The 20,797-nt window shown below is 28.3% G+C and overlaps 1 protein-coding gene and 1 long non-coding RNA gene across 2 annotated transcripts in view; both read right to left on the reverse strand.

Annotated features, from left to right (window-relative positions):
- Positions 1-2,322: 2,322 nt before the first annotated feature.
- The window catches only part of LOC122525387 (longitudinals lacking protein, isoforms N/O/W/X/Y-like), a 111,673-nt gene continuing 93,198 nt past the window's right edge, over positions 2,323-20,797 (reverse strand). The window contains exon 7 of the mRNA XM_043648163.1: positions 2,323-2,762. Within this exon, the coding sequence (XP_043504098.1) occupies positions 2,347-2,762 (416 nt within the window). The 3' untranslated portion in view covers positions 2,323-2,346. The remainder of the gene's footprint in view (positions 2,763-20,797) is intronic.
- On the reverse strand, positions 6,645-7,507 carry LOC122525392. Its single transcript, XR_006305779.1, has 2 exons — positions 7,475-7,507; positions 6,645-6,741 (listed from the first exon to the last, which is right to left on the reverse strand). It is a non-coding gene; the product is annotated as an uncharacterized LOC122525392 (long non-coding RNA).

A 20,797-nucleotide genomic window follows, 5' to 3' on the forward strand; every position in this document is an offset into this window, starting at 1 on the left:
AATAAATTCTATGCAATCAGTCAATCGATCGATCAATCAATCAATCAATCATAGTCCTTTCGAAAGAAAGTAAAAGATAGAAAAATCTTCGAGTCAAATGAAGACGACGACGAGGACGACGACGATGATTCGTAATTCAAAGCTTCATATCGAAGATAAAAACTTCCTCTTCCGGATGTTTCTTCCTGATGTGTGCATAAACCGGTGACGTTTGTTTGCTACGTAACCCACAATATGGACACTGAAATCTTGGCTCGTGGCCACACTCGTAATTAATATGGCGATCCATGTTTCTCTTCAATGTGAAACCGCGTCCGCACTTTTGACAACGAAATGGTTTATCATCGTTCACTGTATGCCTAGACCTGAACCTTATCGACGTATGCGATCCTTCGTTGTTATTATACGGCCGTATTTCCTCGTCAATTACTGGACGATATTTAAAGATGACGTTTGGTGGTACAGTCGTTGTCATTGGTGGTTGTTCTACCTGGTAGTTGTATCCTGTAACACGCAGAGACGATTAACGCTTAAGTTTCTTTTTTCACCTGGTTTGTTTTAATCCCGTTTTTTTATATATTTTTTTATATTTTAATTTATTATTATTATTATTATTATTAATTTTTTTTTCTCTGTTTAGCGTTCGAGTATTAATCGTATCGACCTATTCAAAAACGCGAGTTCTTTTCTTTTCTTTTTTTTATCTAGAATTTTTTATTTTTTTATTTTCGTTATAAATATATAAATATATGTATATAAGTTTTTCCTTATATATATATATAATTATTTATTTTTTGTTATTTATATTAATTTGAATTTTCTACTTCCCTAGAGTTTCTTTCATTCGTGTTAAGGAAAATAATTGATTTTTAAAAAAAGGACAATGAATAATAATAATAATGTTAGATATAAATAATATTTCTCTTTTTTTTTGCTTATTCATCGATCGAATCGTATTTTCTTTAATTTATTTTAAATATGTTATTTCTAGTTTTTTCAATTTTTCAATTCAAATTCACGTGTAAGAAATAAAATAAATATTTGTATCGCGATTTTAGTCCCAATTGTGAATCGTCTGAAAATTATGCAAAAATGAAATATGAAATATAATATTTCTCTTCCAAATTTTCTCCCCCCTTTTTTCCTCCGGGATTGGATTAACCTGAAATCAAAAAAAAATGTTCTTTAGAGTTACTTCGTTAATCTCGTATTCAATTTCTTTCCTTACGAATCTAGAAGAAATCTTGAACACACATCAAAATATTTGATATATTATATTATTTCTAAGGATTGATCCAGGATTCGTACCTGGGATTATTTGGTTTTAATTTATATATACACACACACGCGCGTACACACGCATACACGATCATCAAATTTAACTATGTTTTCTTTTTTTTTTTTTAAACAACGTATAAATAAAATTTAATACGTTTGGTATATTATAAAAAAATAATTGATCAAAATTATTTTCTCTCAACGTAATCCAACAATAATTTGTCTTTATTTTACAATGTCAACAATATTAATATTATTCAAATAACAGTTTTTCAATTTTGTTTCTCTCTTTATTTTTTTTTTGTTATTTTTTTTTTTTTTTTTTAACGAATCGTATTCATTTCATTGCACTGATTACAAATTTAACCCGATTCTCAGATTTGGACACATTTCGATATAATTTATTTAATTATAATATTAAATAGTAAATTTATATTATCATCTCATATCTCTACTCTATAAATAGATATTTTTTTCTTTTCATTAAACTAGGTGAAAATAAAAATGTCAATTATTTTTAATCGACAATGTCCAACTCTGAAAATTTGAGGAAAAAAAGAATAATCTAATTTCTTGAACACTATTAATCATAATCCCCCCCCATCGTAACCATCAAACCATGGTATATATAATAAACCCTAATCATTTTAATTTCCGACTTGCATAAGTTATCGAAGAATATATTCATTTTATTTGGAACACATTTTGAGCACCCAAATGTCTCATCCAATTTTATTGCATACTTTTCTTTTTTCTTTTCAATATTTTTATATAATCGTCAGTCGAGTTTCGAAGAATAAAAAATAATAATAATATAATAATAATAATAATAATACATTTGTCTTCTAACCAATCATCTATAAATTTGATTTGAAATAAAAAAAAAAAAGAAAAAAAAAACAAAACAAAACAAATTAATATTTAACAATACCCTTTCACGAACCTTCTTTAAATTGTCCAATTTGATTGTATTATTTGAAAAAGAAAGAAAAAAAAAATCCATAAAACACGAAAACAAATGAAAACAAAATAAAACGGGGGAAAAAAAAAATAAAAAGAAACCTAATTTTATTCGTTCCTGTGTTCTTGTTTGATTAATCTTGCATTTGTACCAATATCGATGCAATAAAGTTCTTGATTAGGGTGTAATGTACGAATATGGGTCCAAACGTGCGTCCTTTGTCGTAAATGTTGTTTGCAATAGGGACATTTAAATCTTTGTGGTATTCCACACTCGTATCTAAGGTGTCGCATCATATGACTACGGTGTTTGTAACTTCTGTAACATTTTGGACAAGGATGACGATTCCCAATATTGTTCTGATTAATATTAACAATCGACGAACCGATATCCAACGATGTTGAACTTGTCGTTGATGTCGTTGTAGTTGTTGTTGCCGTAATGGCCGTCGTTAATGTTGTCGTTAACGTTGTCGTTAATTGTGTCGTTACCGTTGTTCCGCTCCATTGTTTCCACGTGTAATCTGAAAAAAAACGAATTATCATAGAATTAGTTTTAATTTTAATCGAATGAACGACGACCATTAACAATCACAACTCTCCGATGCATTTTTCTTTCTTTCGTTTTCCTTTTCTTTTTTCTTTTTCCTTTTTTTTCTTTTCTCTCTCTCTTCTCCTCTCTCTCTCATCTTTTTATACAAATTTTTTTTTTTTTATAAAAAATTTCAATTCGCCGAATTTTCACAAAAAGCGTATTCTTCTTTTACATATTCCCATATTATTAGATAATTAGGGTGTCGATGGTAAGGGTTTAAGATTATGGAGAGGTTGGGGTGGTGGGGGGGGTAGAACTAGATATTACTTTAATTTGACTTTATTAATATACTCCATTTTGATTGGATATATTTCAACAACAAAGAAAAAGTATCACTCGAATTGTCCTTTTCTTTTCTTTTTTTTTTGAATTTCCTTGATTCATTTTTTTTAACGAATAATTAAGTCTACAATCGTCAATTAACAGGAAATAAAAATTATTAAAATAAACAAATATAGATCACTCTCACTCTCACTCTCTCTCTCTCACTCTTCGCATCATACTATCCTATTTAACAAATCAAAGTGTTACGTTATTTTACAACTACGCACATTCGTTCTTTGTCCAAGAATTACAACAAATTCTTTCCTTTTTTCTTTATTCTTTTCCCCCATTTTCTTTCCTTTCTTTTCCTATTACAATTCTAATAACAAATATACAATTTTTCTTCTAACAAATCGATCATTAACGACGATAATAATTTCAATTGTAATAGTAGGAAAAATCGTTCGAAAATGTTTTCTTTTTTTTTTTTCGTAATTCAATTGAATATTTCTTACATTTTTAATTTATTGGAATAACGATTGGAATAAAATAAAATAAAATAAAAAAAGAAAAAACAAACAAACAAAAAATAGAATATAATTATATATATATTTATATATATAATTATATTATTATTATATATTTTATATATTTTTTATATATATTTTTGTTTTTGTTCTTTTAATCTTCCTGCGTGTCGACCGCGTAGACAGCACAATTATAATGATTGCTCTTGATATGAGAATAAACGTGCGACCTATGTTTCCCGGTGTAGACGCAATGTGGACACTTGAAACGTGGTGCCTTGCCGCATTCGTAAGTCAAATGCCTATGAAGACCACGATACCATTTGTAGATTTTTCGACAATTCGGACATTCGTAGGTCCCTCTCATCGTGGTGTTTGGAATTAGGCATCTTCTGACCCTTCTCCCAGGTAGAAGTGGTACTCCCCAATATGCTGACAATGATGACGCTTGAAATAATGCTGAAAAGTAACGGTTTTCACGTGAGAGGAATTAGGTAATTTAACGGGTTGATCATTGTTAAAATATCCTAGACACACGATGTATCGTTTCTTTTTTTTGTTTTTTTTTCTCTTTGGTTTTTTGCTTTATGATTTTTGTCGTTTATAATTTTGTTTGTTTCTCGTTATCGACGCCAACGAATTTTAATGACGAGATTGTGATGATTAATGAACAAAATCTGACATCCAACTTTATGACAATGATTGTTACGAAATAATGAGAGGTTATTGTGTACGAATAAATGCATTTTTTATTTTTTCTTTTTTATTTTTTTTCTTTTCTTAACTAATATTTTAAACAACACGTTTATGTTTTCTTTACCATATATATGTGTATTAATTATGTTCTATGTGGTTAAAATCTTTCTTTTTATTATCGGACAAGTGTACTTATTTTTTTTCTTTTTTCATTTTTTTTCTGACATAAATTTCGTCCGAAATAAATATCGAAAATCGTGCTTTTTTTTTTGCCTTCTCTTTCTCTTTTTTTTTTCTTTTTTCTAAACAAATGTTATAATATAAACGTAGCAATACGAATCGTCGAAAAGTTTAAAAACGATATAATCGTCATTGCTATGATCGACAACGAAAGAAGAATAAGGAGAAAAAAAACAATTTTTCGGCGAGAGAGTTTCCTTTTTTTTTTTTTTCCCTAAATTTCTATGGGGATGAAAAATTAAAAGCAATAAATATGAACAATAATAAGCGTTATTAAAAATCATTATCGATAGTTGGAATAATTCGTGATACAAATATGTCGTTGTATGCATCATGTTTTCTTCCAGCTCCTCTTCTTCTTATTCTTCTTCCTCTTCTTCTTCTTCTTCTTCTTCTTCTTCTTCTTCCTCTTGTTTATGTTCTTCTACATTATTAATAAAGTTTTGTAAAATACAACATTTGACCGGTATGATATTTTCTTATGTGTGCATAAATATTTTGCGTAAATTTCGAGGGTCTGCCGCAATACGGGCATTGATATTTCGGCGCCATGCCACATTCGTGATCCAAATGACGTTTCATGTTCTTCTTCTGGGTGAATCCCCGATTACATTTTGGACAATAGTGACTTTTTTGAAGGGAATAGACCTTCCTCGATTTTTTTCCTATCCTCACCCGAATACCTGAAAATTTCATTCGTATTTATTAGTAAATTAAATTGCGAATTTTTCGTTTCTTTTTATTTTTTTTTTTTTTTTTTTTTTTTTATTATTTTTACGGATCGAATCTAAACGAAATACAAAAACAAAATAAAAAAAGAACGAAGAGGAAACGAAAACAAAAAAAAAGAAAAAAGAAAAGAACCTCCTCGTTGACACCCCCTCCTTCCTTCCTTCCTTTCTTTCCTCCTCCTCCTCCTCCTCCTCCTCCTCCCCCCCAGTCCACTCACCGTTGATTAGAAAAACGCAGATCTTCGCGTTTTTTTTTTATTTTTTTTTTCGAACTACTTACAGAAAAGTATTCTCGCCGCATAAGTGTTTGCGTTGCAGTGGTTGGATTATATAAAAAAAAAAAGGAAAAAAAATTAAAAAAGAGAGAGAGAGAGAGAGAGAGAAGAAAATGTGAAGAGAAAAAGAAAAATATTATAAAACATGTGAACGTTGTTACTTTTTCTTTTGTTTTTTTTTTTTTTTGTGTTTTTTCGAGGATTTTTTATAATTCAAGGAATATTATTCATATTATATTCAGATTTGGAAGTTATTGGATATTAAATATAGAGACAGACTTATTATGTATATAACACACATGAATTTATCTTACAATTATTAAATTAAATGAAATAATTATCTATGTAAATACGTATCCACAGATTATGGCAATGGTTCCCAAAATTTCCGCACATATCAGCCCCCATATCCCCCCCCCTCACGAGAGAAAGGAAAAACAAAAATGAGAATGGACAACAACAACAACAATAATAACAACAACAACAACAACAACAACAACGTTTCCATTTAATTTCACCCAATAACCGATAAATTAATTAGTTCGTTTTAATAATACTTCTTTTTTTTTTCGATGGAGAAAGAGGAGAAGGGTGGGGGGGGCGGCAATCAATAATGTATTTTATTTAAACAAATTAATGAACGAGTTCGTAAATAAAATCAACAAAAAGAAACATTTTTTTTTGTCGATTTTAAAGCTAATAATATCGAACTTTTGGGAACCATTGAATTATTATGGCGAATCGCTTGAGAATTATTTTATTTTATTTCGACGGTCGTAGATATTGCACTGGAAAATGGGGTGTTTTTTTCACCATCGTTTATATGACAAATGATTTTTTATTTTACGTCGTTCTTTGGGATTCGAATGATGCGAACAATTTAACGGCATGCGCGTTTAAACCCTTGTGACGTGATCTAACGTGTCTGTAGATGTTTGACGAACATGACGCTTTCGTATCACAATATGGACACTTATAACGATATCCACGTCCGCAGAAGTATCTTACGTGTCGAGTGATCGTAGTCTTTTGGGTAAAAAATGTACCGCATTTCAAACACTCGAAACTTTTCCTTTGATCGTAATGAAACTTGTATCCTAATTGTAACGCACTTTCGTATGACACTGTTGGCCGGTAAAACGACGACCCATCCAACTTCAGATTATCTCGGTTATCTGGAAAAAATAAAACATTTTGTAAGGATAAATTTTCTTTCTTTTTTTTTCTTTTTTTTTCATATCGTTTCATTTGACTTTTCTCAAAAATTAATTTTTTATTCATTATAATCAACGTTATTTCGTCATATTGAAAAGTGGGTTAATTATAATAGATTTTCAAAACGTAATTGATTTTTTGAAAACGGGTAGAACGATCATTACGATTTCTATCATTTTTTTGTGTGTGCGTCAAAAATATTACATATATACATCCTGTGTAAATTATTTCTACTTCTTTTTCTTCTTCTTTTTTTTTTTTTTTAATTCGACGTTCCGTTTTAAAAAGGAATGGCGTGCGAGTTGAACTGAAACAAAGAAAACATAAAGAACAAAAATATCAAACCGATAGAATGAAGATAAAAGAAACAAACAAACAAAAAAAAAAGAACGAAAAACAAAATAATAACGACAGATCAAAAGAATCTTCTATATTCTTACGAAGGGGTTGAAAAAGTTTGAACCTTCAAAGGAACGCAACATAGAAACCTTTTGACATTTCTTGACTTTTTTTCTTTAATAAAATTCAACTTAAATGGTTTGTTTTTCAGCCCGTGTGTCGGGTTCGGAACTTTTTTCAACTTCCTCGTGAAAATGTGAATCAATTTTTAGAGGCGTGAGTGATAAAGGGAGTTGGGGTTGGAAATTGGGTTGGTCTGAAGGTGGGGGGGGGGGGTTTCACCGTAAGTAATACCATTTCAATGATCTTTATTTTCATTTGTTGGTTTGTTCGTTTGTTCCGTTCGTTCGTTCGTTCGTTAGTTAGTAAATTAAATTGTATTTAACTTATATTCAAAAGAATTTTCTCAAACATGGTTGATCATGAGGATGCCATTTTTTTATATGCTTGTACAAATTCGACGTAGAATTGTCTTTTTTGTTACAATAGGGACATGCGTATCTTTGCAATTGTATACATTTGTGTCTACTTAAATCACCGGAACGCCGATATCCTGCGTTGCATTTAGGACAGACGAACTCGTTCAGCAACGTTTTGTTCGGCACCCCCAAATTGACGTACAAACTTCTTCTTTCATCTGAAAATAAACCTTAAGATTATTCCCCATGATATATATTTCTGACCGATTCTATTTTCTTTTTTTTAATACACATATAATTTTTTTTTTTTTGCGAACGAAATAATATGATCAAATATTGAAACCTGATTGGTGTATACGAGACACGGGGTGGATTGAATAGCTTTGAGAGTTTCGGCAAGAAGATGAATTTTTATTTTCTTTTTATTTATTCTTTTCTTTCCCCCCCCTCCACAAATAAAACCGAGTTCGATCGAAGAAAAAAACAAACAATTTGATTTTCGCGTTGGAAGGATCAAACCTTCTCAACCTATCCCCGCATTATACTCGTCTTATTTTTTTTATCGTGTTTTCTTTTTATTATTCTTTTAATTACAAAGAAAAGAAAAAAAAGAAAAAAAGATAAATAAAAATAATAAAAGAAACAAAAAATTTATTTAAATTAATATTAACGCATATATATATATATATATATGCACGTCAGATCTCGCAAATTTTTTACTACGTATATATGTTCTTTTTTTTTCAATTATTTCTCTTAACAACGATGAACGTATTCTTCATTGATATCAATTCAATTTTATTACGTACAATGTTTTGTTTTTTTTTGTCGAAGGATCTATTCATTAAAATTCGATTAATATCGCGAAAAAAGAAAATGATTTTATTATTCGTAGAGGGTGGATACGGGGGCCGGGGAAAAATCGAAGATCGAAAAATGAGAATTATAATTATCTGTAAATAAGAGAGAGAAAGAGAGAGAGACAGAGAGACAGAGACAAAGAGAGAGAGAGAGAGAGAGAGAGAGAGATACATTAATGTTCACGTTTCACGTATTTCCACTTCTTCTTCTTCTTCTTCTTCTTCTTAGTCTTCTTATTCTTCTTCCTCTTCTTCCTATTCCCCTTCTTCTTATTGTTATTATTATTTTCATTTATTTTGTTGTTTTTAATTTCGATGAACGGTCACTGGCAAACCATCGTGTCGTATTCTAACGTGTTTGTAAATGTTCGATGAACACTTGTCCCTTTTATTGCAATAAGGACACTTGAATCTAGGCTCCTTTCCGCAATCATACTTCATGTGTGTCTTCAAGGTCTTCTTGTAAGTATAACCAGCGTTACAACGTGGACAATGATAAGCCATCTTGCCGGACTTTTGCCAATAGGAGGGGTCGTTTTTCATCGTGTATGGTTTCTGCTGGCATGGTTCCAAATGACGTCGTCCTACGAACAGGAAAAAAACAAAAGGGTTTTAGGATTAGCCAATCTGATTTTTAATTTGTCTGCTTGGTCATCACTTGTGGAATATTAGAAATATAGAAGTATAGAAAAAATTGAAAAATATGGATAAGTAGAATTTCTAAGGAACATTCGAATTTAATTTTAAATGAATTTATAATTGACAATGAGAGAGGGAGGGAGAGAGAGAGAGAGAGAAGAAGAAATTAAAATCATTTAATTTGGGAATTATTGTAAATAATAAATTGGTTTTTTTTTTACTTTATCGAAAGAAACGGAACAAATGAATCTTTTTACTTTTCTTCGACAAGTGTACGAAAATAGGTAAGAAAATGTTCGTGTTGATTGTTTAAAAAAAGGTGGAATTATGATTATTATTATTATTATTTGTCGATTGTTTTTCGTTTATGAATTATGATGATATATTCTGTAATTTTGTATTCTTTTTTATTTTTGATTATTATTGGACGAAGGAAAAGAAATTGGGATTTGCGAATGGGATATATTTGATTTTTTTATTTGGTTGATCAGTTGATCAACATTTTTGTAAAATGACAAATATCGAAACATTTTTATTTTGTTTATTTGTAGATTAAAAATATCGAAGAAATCGTTGTCGAAGAGTTTTATACAATGTTTTTTGTTAATAATCGTTGGGATCATTGTTCCATCTCGATGACGTCGATGATTATTTTTTCCCCCAGGTGTTCCATGAGAGTAGAAGGATCACTGAAATCTTAATCACCATGACAAATCACGAAATTATATTATAGCACCGTAATTAAAATTATTCACACCGTAATTCTTTTCTTTTTTTCTGTTGGTTATTCTAAACTTTTTATCGTTGTTACTGAAATTTCATTCGTAAAATACATTTAACGTAATAAATTATTGATACAACAATAATTATTATATACATAATATTATAATTATTTATAATATATATATATATAAATAATTATTGATACAACAATAATCAATAAAATAAAATGTAATGAAATTAATTGAACGTTTCTATTTTACACGTAAAAATATTGTTCGCGTATTATAACATTGTAAATATCATTTATTCGTTAATTTCGTTGAAATATTAATTTTATTCTTATATATACGTTCACATTATGGATAGATATGTTGTTAAAAGTCATTACGGATGTCTATGTTCAAAAAACATTGTTACGCGTAGTATATAAATCCGTTTCTAACGTATTATTGAAAGGAACGAGTGTAAACAATTAGAGGTAACCTTTAGTTTATAACTCTGACGTATGATCTCATCACGTGATCGCGTTAACTTTCAGTTAACAACGATCCACGGTCGAGGTAACATCGTGCGCGTCGGTATATATATATATATATATATATATATAGCTAATAATTCAGTTTTTTATTATAATCGATACATACGACGACTTTTTAATAGATTTGGTTCAAAGCTTCGTACGTGTATATGTGAATACGTGTATAAGTGAATACGTGTGCATAAAGGAATACGTGTATAAGTGAATACGTCTATAAGTGAATACGTGTATAAGTGAATACGTGTATATGTGAATACGTGTGCATAAAGGAATACGTGTATATGTGAATACGTGTGCATAAAGGAATATGTGCATAAAGGAATACGTGTATAAGTGAATACGTGTAGAAGTGAATACGTGCATACGTGAATAATACGTGTAGAAGTGAATACGTACATAAGTGAATAATACGTGTGTATAAGTGAATACGTGCCTATAAAGGAATACGTGTATATAAGTGAATACGTGTATAAATGACATGTGCATGTGTGGTGATTAAAATTGATTACGATCGCGAAACTTGATTAAAAACATTCCCATAATAATTACTTCAAATTTAGCATACTCGTTTTTTACAATATCATCATAACTAATTAATAAAAATATATTATCATTTCTAGGATACTTTCTCTAGCAGATCTGGTAAGAACGTATTTAATTAATTACATATATATATATTTCAATTAATTTTCTTGCATTGCGTGTGCGATATTAATGATCGATAATTATTTACAATTATAATCGATCATCACTTTTATCGCAACGTAGAACACAATCGGTTTTACATTTGGTATAAAAGAGTAGGATAAAAAAATTCGACACGCAACGATTATATATTTTTATCTCAATAATAATTTCAATGAGAATTTCGTTTAAAAAAGAAAATAAAAGTATTCGTTCGTAATTTATTTTACTTATATTACTCGTATTTAAATCGTACTTCAGTCGCGACAAACACGATGTTGCCTCAACATTGTAAATTATTTTTAACGTATTTATAAAATACCATAATTGCAATTAGTACACCGTAGTTTCATCTGGAACGACTTGCAGCGGGATTTTGAAGATGAAGCAGAATACCGAGTGCAACGAACGATGTAGTGCATTCCTCCATGCACGTTCTCCTCCATGCAATCGATCTTGATTTACCTGGAAAAGAATTAATTCTTTTATGGGGTTAAAATTATTAATTACTTTTATCCACGAATTCTTTTCTTTTTTCGTCTCGTTTCAGATACTCTCTCTCTCTCTTTTCTTTTTTTTTTTCGTGCATCATTATCAAATTATTTTTCGTCCAACTGTATTAAAATTTGTATAATTATTTTTATACCGTTAAGTATTTTCAATATGTTTTTAACAATTTTCTTTTTTATAATATAACGTTAACGTTTAAATAGTAAATAAAAAAGATAATTAATAATTAAAATAATAATTTTTACATTACTTTTAATTATATTTTTTTCGGTTTCTTTTCTTTCTTTTTATAGTCACCTTTATTTTATTTTAATAATATCAACAGATCCAGTCTTTTACGCTCATTTTACAATAAACTGCAGAATACTTTTCTACTAGTTTTTTTTTTCTTCTTTTCTTTTCTTTTCTTTTTCTTTTCTTTTTACATCGACTATAATAAATAATTCTATAATACTTTCATTGCAATTCCTTGGCATGCCTGTATAATTGTATATGTGTATGTGTGTCTGTTTCTTAATTTTTATTTTTATTTTTTAATGGAATCACTTTTAATCTAATTTTCGAATTAATAATAATTTCATTATTAATTTACTTTTATAATTTTTGTATATAATAAATTATTATTATTTCATTAATAATTATTTGTGTGTATGTGTATATGTACATGTATGTTGTATCTGTTCTTAAAATAATTAAAAACAATAAAATAATTTTATTGATGAATTAAAAAAATGCAATACTTCGACTAGAACAATTATCTTTCGATATTTCGTACAACGCACGAGTCGATGATATGTCACAGTAGGTTCTTGTAAGTTCTTGATCACGATTGGTTTGAAATCTGTAAGCAAACAAAAAGTAAACGAATGTCAGACGATAAATAATTAACCACCTAATTTTTTATTTTTTTATTTCTCTCTCTCTATATATATATATTGTTCGAATATTGAAAGAAAAAATAATCATTCAAATTTAATCAAACATTTAAATACTGAACGATCATTAACTTGCAACGTTTCTTTTTTTTTTATTTTATTATTTCTGATCATTAACGTTAGATCGAGAACTATATAACGGGTTTTAATAATCGTAAATTCGAACATAAATAATTGTTAATTAATGTTCCTTTTTTTTTTAGACGTACCACGATAATTCCTAGAAAAAAGGTTTATCAAAAAATGTTTAGAAAAATAAGAAACGTAAATTGATAAATTCGAGTCTCTTTCTTTCTTTCTTCTTTTCTCTTTTTCTTTCGTTTGTTTTTATTTCCGTTTGTTTCTTTCTTGAAGATTTTTAATAGAGTTTATTAAGGATGACTTCCTGTCCTGGATGAAGTTTCCTGATATGATTGTAGATAGAATGTGACCACTTGCTTACGTGACCACAATACGGACACTGATAACGTGGCAAAGAATCGCACTCGTATCTATAATGCCGATACATCGAGTAACTTTGTGAAAATGATTTATCGCATTTCGGACAATGATACTTTTTCAATTTGGAAGAAACCATCATCAAATTATCCAATGATGATTTTCGTTGATTCTTGTAACGTTCAGAAGATTGGTGTTGTTGATACTGCGTCAATTCTTGTTGATCCTGTCCACGTCCAGGTTCCATCGTCCAAAATTCTGAAACCGAATTCACGTTGTTCGTTAATCGTCTGCGTAGATTTTTCACATTTATTCGTAATTATTAAAAATATCGTTTGCGAGAATAATTTTTTTCACTTTGCGATATAATTAAATATAAAAAAAAGAAAAAAAAAACAAAAAAAAAAGAGAAACCACCCGTGTATTCACGACGTTGTCACGAATATCGATCGTTTCAATTATTTTATTAATTACATCGAACAATTTGAAAATTAATCGATCGAGGATGTAAAATTCTAATTTTTTTTGTCTATCCAACGAAAGTAAAAGAAAATTTTATTCGAGACTCTTTCTTTTTTTTTTTTCTTTTCTTTTCTTTTCTTTTTTTTCCCCAAACGTTGACCAACCTTCTCTCGTATAATATTTAAATAATATTTCTTCGTGATATACGTTTTTATAATTCTTGAATACACATTTTTGTTTTTTTTTTTTCGTTTTCCATCGAAGATAATAATCCGGAAGTTTTAGCGACGCCTGTAAATACAAATAAATACAAATAATAAACATCGAGATATTTATTAAGGGATGAAAATTTTATTGATCGACTTTAAGGGCGGTGGGGGGGAGGAGGGGGGTGTTGGTGGTAGAGAAAGAAGAAGAAGAAGAAGAAGAAAGAAAATTGCATCAAAGATAAAACACATGTTCAGTATAATAATATAATAATACTCGTATACAATGGCATAATTCATTAATAAGTTCTTCTTTTTTTTTCTTTTTTTTATTTGTTTCTGTATTTTTTTGGAATTCTTGATAATAAAACGACAAAGTTAGATGAGATATAATTATTATATATATTACAGCGTAATTTATATTACAAGATGAAGAAACAATGATAAGATCATAGGATAAATTAAATACCCTAATCGTCGTAATAATCGTGCTCGTTTCGTACCCATGTATCATATATATATATGTATGTATGTATATATATACAAAATTGTACAATAAAAAAACAATCGTTGTGTTACTTCCTTCAATTTAAAAAAAAAAAAAGAAAACCAAAAGAAAATATTAGGCGTAACAATTGGATCATTAATAAAAAAAAAAAAAAAAATCAAATGCATCATTTTCTCAATCCCCCATTAACTAATATATATATTAATTCCGATAAATAATACAATGGCAAAATATTTGTTGAAATAGAATTTCATTTCACGTTAAGAAAAAATATAATTGTTACGCCTAAATAATTCGTCAAAAACAATAACAACAGTATCACCGTCGTCATCGTCATCACCACCAGCAGCAGCAGCAGCAGCAGCCAGCAACAGCAGCAGCAGCAGCAGCAACAACAATAACAACAACAACAATAATAATAATAATAATAACAATAAACGAGATAAAAAGTTCAATAAAGTTTAACCAAAGTCACTGGTTCCTTCGGATGCATACACCTGACGTGCTGATAAATGTTCGATGTTTTTTTACTGCAAAGCGAGCAGTAGGGACACTTATAACGTGGTGCCTTGCCGCATTCGTACCTGAAGTGTCCCAACATGGTGTCCCGTCTCCCATAACCGTTGTTACAATTAGGACAATGGAACTTGCCGGTATGGAAATTGTAGAGGGGGTCACGTTTCTTCAATTTTTTCCTTGAATTAGTCGACGATAACAGTTGAACGTAGCCAGATGTTGTACCTACAAAAAATCATTGATATTAGATCAATATTGTTCAATTTTTATTCTTCATCTCCACTTCCTCCTCCTCCTCCTATTCCTCTTTTTATTTTCTTTTTTTTTCTTCTTCTTCATCATCATCATCATTTCCCCTTATCATAGTTTCACGAATATTATTTTTTTTATTTATAAAATTGGGTACAATGGTTCAACAAGTGTCAACTTTAACGAATGTTAATCAATCTGGATCCCCCACGTACTTCCGTTTAAACGTAATTTATTATTTCGTATCAAAGAAAATAAATCGTAATTCGTGATAAAGGTTTTTCCGATCGAATCAATCGAGTGATCATCGATTAGATTAGATTAGAATCCTAGATGAAATCACGAGAGAGTAAAGTTTCAATTTAGAAAAGTAACAATCAACATTCGTTCGCGAATCCTTAAGCGTGTGCCATTTATTAAAACGTAATCATTTATTTTCCTGACTTATTTTTAAATAAAATATCATTTTATATGTATATATATATATTTTTTTTGTATCGAATATAAATCGTCAAATATATTTTTATGACGCATTTTCAATATTATCGGCACACATGCATTATATTTTTTTGTTTTTTTTTTTTTTTTAAGGACACCATGCACAATCGTTCGGGTATTTGTTCGTTTGATTTCAAGACAATGCGATACAAGACAAAAATAATAAAGAAAATAGAAAGATTGAAAAAAAGAGTTAAAAATAATTAGAATGAAAAAATAGACAAAGATGATAGTACATATATGTTCTCTCTCTCACTCTTTTACTTTTTCATATTTGAAGAGAGGATCATTTGATTGGTTTTATGGTTTGATTTATTTTTTTCTTATTATATTCTTTTTTTTTTTCTTTTTTCTTTAACTGTATCCTAATCAGTGAAATAACATTTTTTTTTTATTTTTATTTGCTATAAAAACATACGATACATTAGTTTTTTTTTTCATTCGCACATCTATATATATCATCCCACACATACACACACATAATCTTTCTTTAATTATTTTATTATTATTATTATTATTATTAATTAATTTAATTACGTTTTATATCACAGTTTAGCAGGGCCACATTTATCGTAATTGTGAGAAACATTAGGTGCTAATAAAGTATTAATACGATTCTACTTAATTTAATATGTTATTATATATAATATTTACAAATAACGTAATTTATAACGCAAGTTTCTTTTTTTTGATTTATTGTTAGATAAATATAAATATATATTTTATCGAAAGGGGAATGTTTATACGATTAATATCATATCCTATGTTAACTCGTTTAAATAATAATTATAATGATGATAAATGATAATGATTATGACGATAACTATAATAATGATCCGTAAAAAACTTTACGTTTAGTGTTAAACATATGAAAAAAAAAAATAAATTTGCAACAATTATAAACGATAAGCTGTTAAAATTTAAGATAGAATCAGTGTACGATCATTGTACATTGTAACAATAAAATATTTGAAAAGGAAAAAAATATATATATATATATATATATATCTATACAACAAATAAATAAATAAATAAGAATAGAGAAACAATATTAAAACAAATAATTATTGTAAAATAATTCACGATAATTTCAATCTAATTGAATTCAATTGAATTTAAATATAAAAATTTGATCGCGTTTTAATAAAAATGATTTCAAATTAATAACGAGTTAACGAATTTCGTTTTCTATCGGGGTTGAAAAATATTAAAAATAAAATTGATATAATATCGTTTAGATTAGAATAAAGTATTGCAGGCGAATGGCTTCATCGGATGTTTGTGTCTGACATGGTATTGGATGTTGAATTTCCTCTTGCTAAGTTGACCACAATATGGACACTCGAATCTTGGCGGTTTACCGCAATCGTATTTGAGATGTGCCGTCATAGCACTCTTGGTAGTATAAGTTTTCCAACATCTTGGACACGGGTAACGCATATCGGACGTAGACGTTGTCGTTCTGTAGTTTGGCATGTCAAAATATTTCTCCTTGGTCCATGAAAACGGTAACATTGGTAGTAGGGCTGAAAAATACGAGAATTCGACGGTACGACAGATTAATATCTTTTTCTTTTCCTTCCGTTTTTGTTTTATTTTTTTTCTTTTTTTTTTTTTTCGTACTCTTTTTTTTCTTTTTCACCTTCGCGAACAATTGGATTTTTATTTTTTAAACTTCTTTCTTTTTATTTATTTATTTTTGTGTTGGTATAAAAGTCTCTTATAATCTCGTAGGAAAAATAATGGAAAATAAAATAATAATATAATAATAATAATAATAATAATCGAGGGAAGATCGATATTTACAATATTGCAACGAACGACAAACAGTTTTGAGATAGAATATTTCTTTTCTTTTTATTTTTTTGTGAAAAAAGATATAAAAATGTCACATCGAAATTATGGGGGAGAGGGTGGGGTGGGTGGCAAGGGGGAAGGGGATCGAGGAAACGTAGAAAAAGTGTCTTGAGCTTTCACCATAGTTTTGTTAATCAGAAAAAAAAAAATAAGGCAAACTAGTTAAAAAATAAAAAAAAACGAGTATTAGAAAGATTTCGAGAGAAAAATAAGCAAAATTAATCTTTTTTCTTTTTTTTTTCTTTTTTTTTTCTTTTTTTCTAAGCTAAGATGAGGAAATAGATGAGAAGAGAAATGATTACTATACTTCGTGTTATTGGAAATATGAAACATTGATTCCTTATACCTTGAATTTGTTGTGTTATAAATAAACATTCCGATGCGTTATTCCGTAATTAACGTGGCCGATTAAACAAAAACAAAAATAAATAAAAACCATTTACCTTTTTCGATAAACACTTTTTTTTTTATTTATTTATTTTTTTTTTCTTTTCTTTTTTTTAAACATCACAGTACTCCGAATCCTGAAACAGAAATTTCGTATCCAAATGATTAGCATTTACACAGTAAATGAAAAGAGAGAGAGGGTAATTACGACAACAGCAACTACCCCACTAGTCAAAAAAAAGAAAAAAAATTCCCATGCAATTTTATTGAACGATTTATTCGATAATACAAATTCATTTTAATATCATTTTCTTTGTGTGTTTTTTTTTTTTTATTGTTGTTGTTGTAAATTTTTCCACTTTTAATCCATTCGTATTAATTACCGAACACATAAAATATTACATAAGTATAAAAATTTAGGCGTTCCAGTAAAATGTTTTAACACTTCTCGCTTTTCTTAAACACCCCCACCGCCCACCGCCCCATAAATTCGTTTAACAATACTTTTATATTAATTTTTTTTTTTTTTTTTTTTTACTTTAATAAATTATTTTCCTTTCTTTTTATCACCCCCCCCCTCCTCGTCGTCGTCGTTTATCTTACATTTCTTTACAATATATTACACATCGTACATATATACAAACGTATTTAACGTAACGTATAAAACGTAAAATACGATGATTGATACGCGAAGAAAAAAAAAAAAGAAAATAGAAAAATGTAATATCATTTAAATCCTAGAATTAGAATTACGTTTGGGTATACAATTTGTCATATTAATAATGTCGATAGCATAAACCATGTGTTCCTCGTGAATACGTTTAACGTGTTTATAAGTATCAGAAGTGTAACGTGATTTGTAAACGCAATATGGACATTTGTAGCGTGGTTCCTTCCCGTTACATGCAGTTAACATGTGCCTCTTCAGATGAACTTTCTTCGAATAACTGTTCGGACAATTCAGGCACTGAAACGGTTTCATTCTCTCTGGATAATATAAGTACCAGCCTGAAAAAGATTCAAATTGTTACTCATTATCTATAATTTTTCAATATTTTTTTCTGTATTTTGTTTTATTATTTGTTTCCTTTTTTCCTTTTTTTTTTCTCTTGCAAAAAGGACATACACAAATAAAAAGAGAGAGAGAGAGAGATAGATAAATAGATAAAGAGAGAGAGATAGAGAGAGAGAGAGTAAGATAGAAAAAGAATTAACAATGTTTATAATATTTTTGTTCAATCGTGAATTACGATATGAAATATCTTGTTTTTTAATCAACAATTTGTTGCGTAATTTTCAAATTACGAATAAATAAAGCGGACGTATTAATTGATATCGTGTAAATATACAATGCAGTGTTCAAACGTAGAATAAAAATTCTTCTTAATACGGTTGTTGTTGTTTTTTTTTGTTTTCTTTTTTGTTTTTCTTTTCTTTTCTTTTCTTTTCTTCAAATTTTTAAACTTAAATTATACAATATAACGTTGACATATATTATAATATATATATACACGAAATTATATAAAATATGTGATAAATTTTTTAATAATAATAATAATAATAATAATAATAATAATAATAATAATAATAATAATAATAATAATAATAATAATAATAATTCGATAAGATATTTCTCAAATATTTCGTTAACATGCCTAAATAAAATTGTTTTAAAAAATTCAAACAATTATGTCTGTGTGTCTGTGTGTGTGTGTGTAAAAATATTTAATTAGGATTAAGCGTGCGTATTTGCATTAAATAAAAAATTAATACGAAAAAAACGCTATTGAAATTATGTACATAAATGTCAAAGAATTCCGTTGAAGATAAAACCTATCTCCTTGTATGGATTTTTTTCTGCGCATTATTGATAATAGGAAAATATTTTCAACAAGGTGTGTCAGACCGTTTGCATACTTTTTAATAATAACGTTAATCGGTTGACGTTTTTCGTATTAGTAAGACGTGTTTATCGTTGTAGTGTTAGTTTTCGTAATTTTCTCATCCAGGGGAAATAGAATTTCGATATTTCAAGTATGTATGTGTGTATGTGTGTGCATGTATGCGTGTATAATATGTATGCATGTTAAATATCAAATTTGATCGATGAAATTTAATAATATACGTAATAATACGATCGTCAACAAAATATTTATATCAAATTTAAAAAACGTCATCTTTTTTATATTTTAAATATACATGTGTATATGTTTAATCATACACTTTAACAGTAACATAAACATTAGTGAAGTACACGTAGAAATAATTAAAAAGGTTTTAAAGAAGAATAATATCTTTTCTTTTTTTTTTTCTTTTTTCAGATTATAAAGATGAAATAATTTTGTTTAAACGAATATTTAAAAATATATAACATTTACATATATATATGTAAAATAATAGAAATATATATATATATATATATATATATATATATTGGCTGGGTATAGATGCCAGGCAAAGCTAGCATTGCCTGGGTATGGGTTCTTAGGCAAAGCTAGCAATGCCTAGGGGGGGGGTCAGGCAATATATATAATAATTTATATATATTACTTCTATATTTATATATAATACTTCTATATTTATATTAGTATACTTTTTTTTTTTCTGCATCTAACATGACGCTATAGCTAAAACAAAGCTGAATTGCAAGTACAAAGAAATCACAAATCCTATTACTTTTTATCTTATCCAAATCAAAATTGATATAATTAACTCTGGTATATAACTTCACAACGGTTCTACACCTATCTTTTCTTTCAAACGATAATTAAACAAAAAGTAATACAATCATACATTTTCCCCTTTCAAGTATAATATATATATATTATAATATATATAAGACCATCAGTATATATATATTATATATATATATGTGTGTGTGTGTGTATTACAACGCTTAATAAACTATTTAACAATTAATTAAAAATAATTTCTTATCTACAGGGCGTCCCAGAATTTATCGACCAAACTGCAAAAGAATATTCTACGAGTAGAAATAAGAAGAAAAATGTTAGTAGTATGGTTGCATTATTTGAATTAATATGCTCAATATGACCTGCTGCTCATTGGTCAATTCAATCAGTTGTTTTTCCTAATTATTATAATTTAATGAATTTTTGTACTTAACAACAATTTGTCTTATTTCTACTAAGAAAATATGATCATAGAAGTTTTGTCATAAAACCTTG

Source organism: Polistes fuscatus, unplaced genomic scaffold (genome assembly GCF_010416935.1).
Source record: "Polistes fuscatus isolate 324 unplaced genomic scaffold, CU_Pfus_HIC Scaffold9, whole genome shotgun sequence".
Lineage (NCBI taxonomy): Eukaryota > Metazoa > Arthropoda > Insecta > Hymenoptera > Vespidae > Polistes > Polistes fuscatus.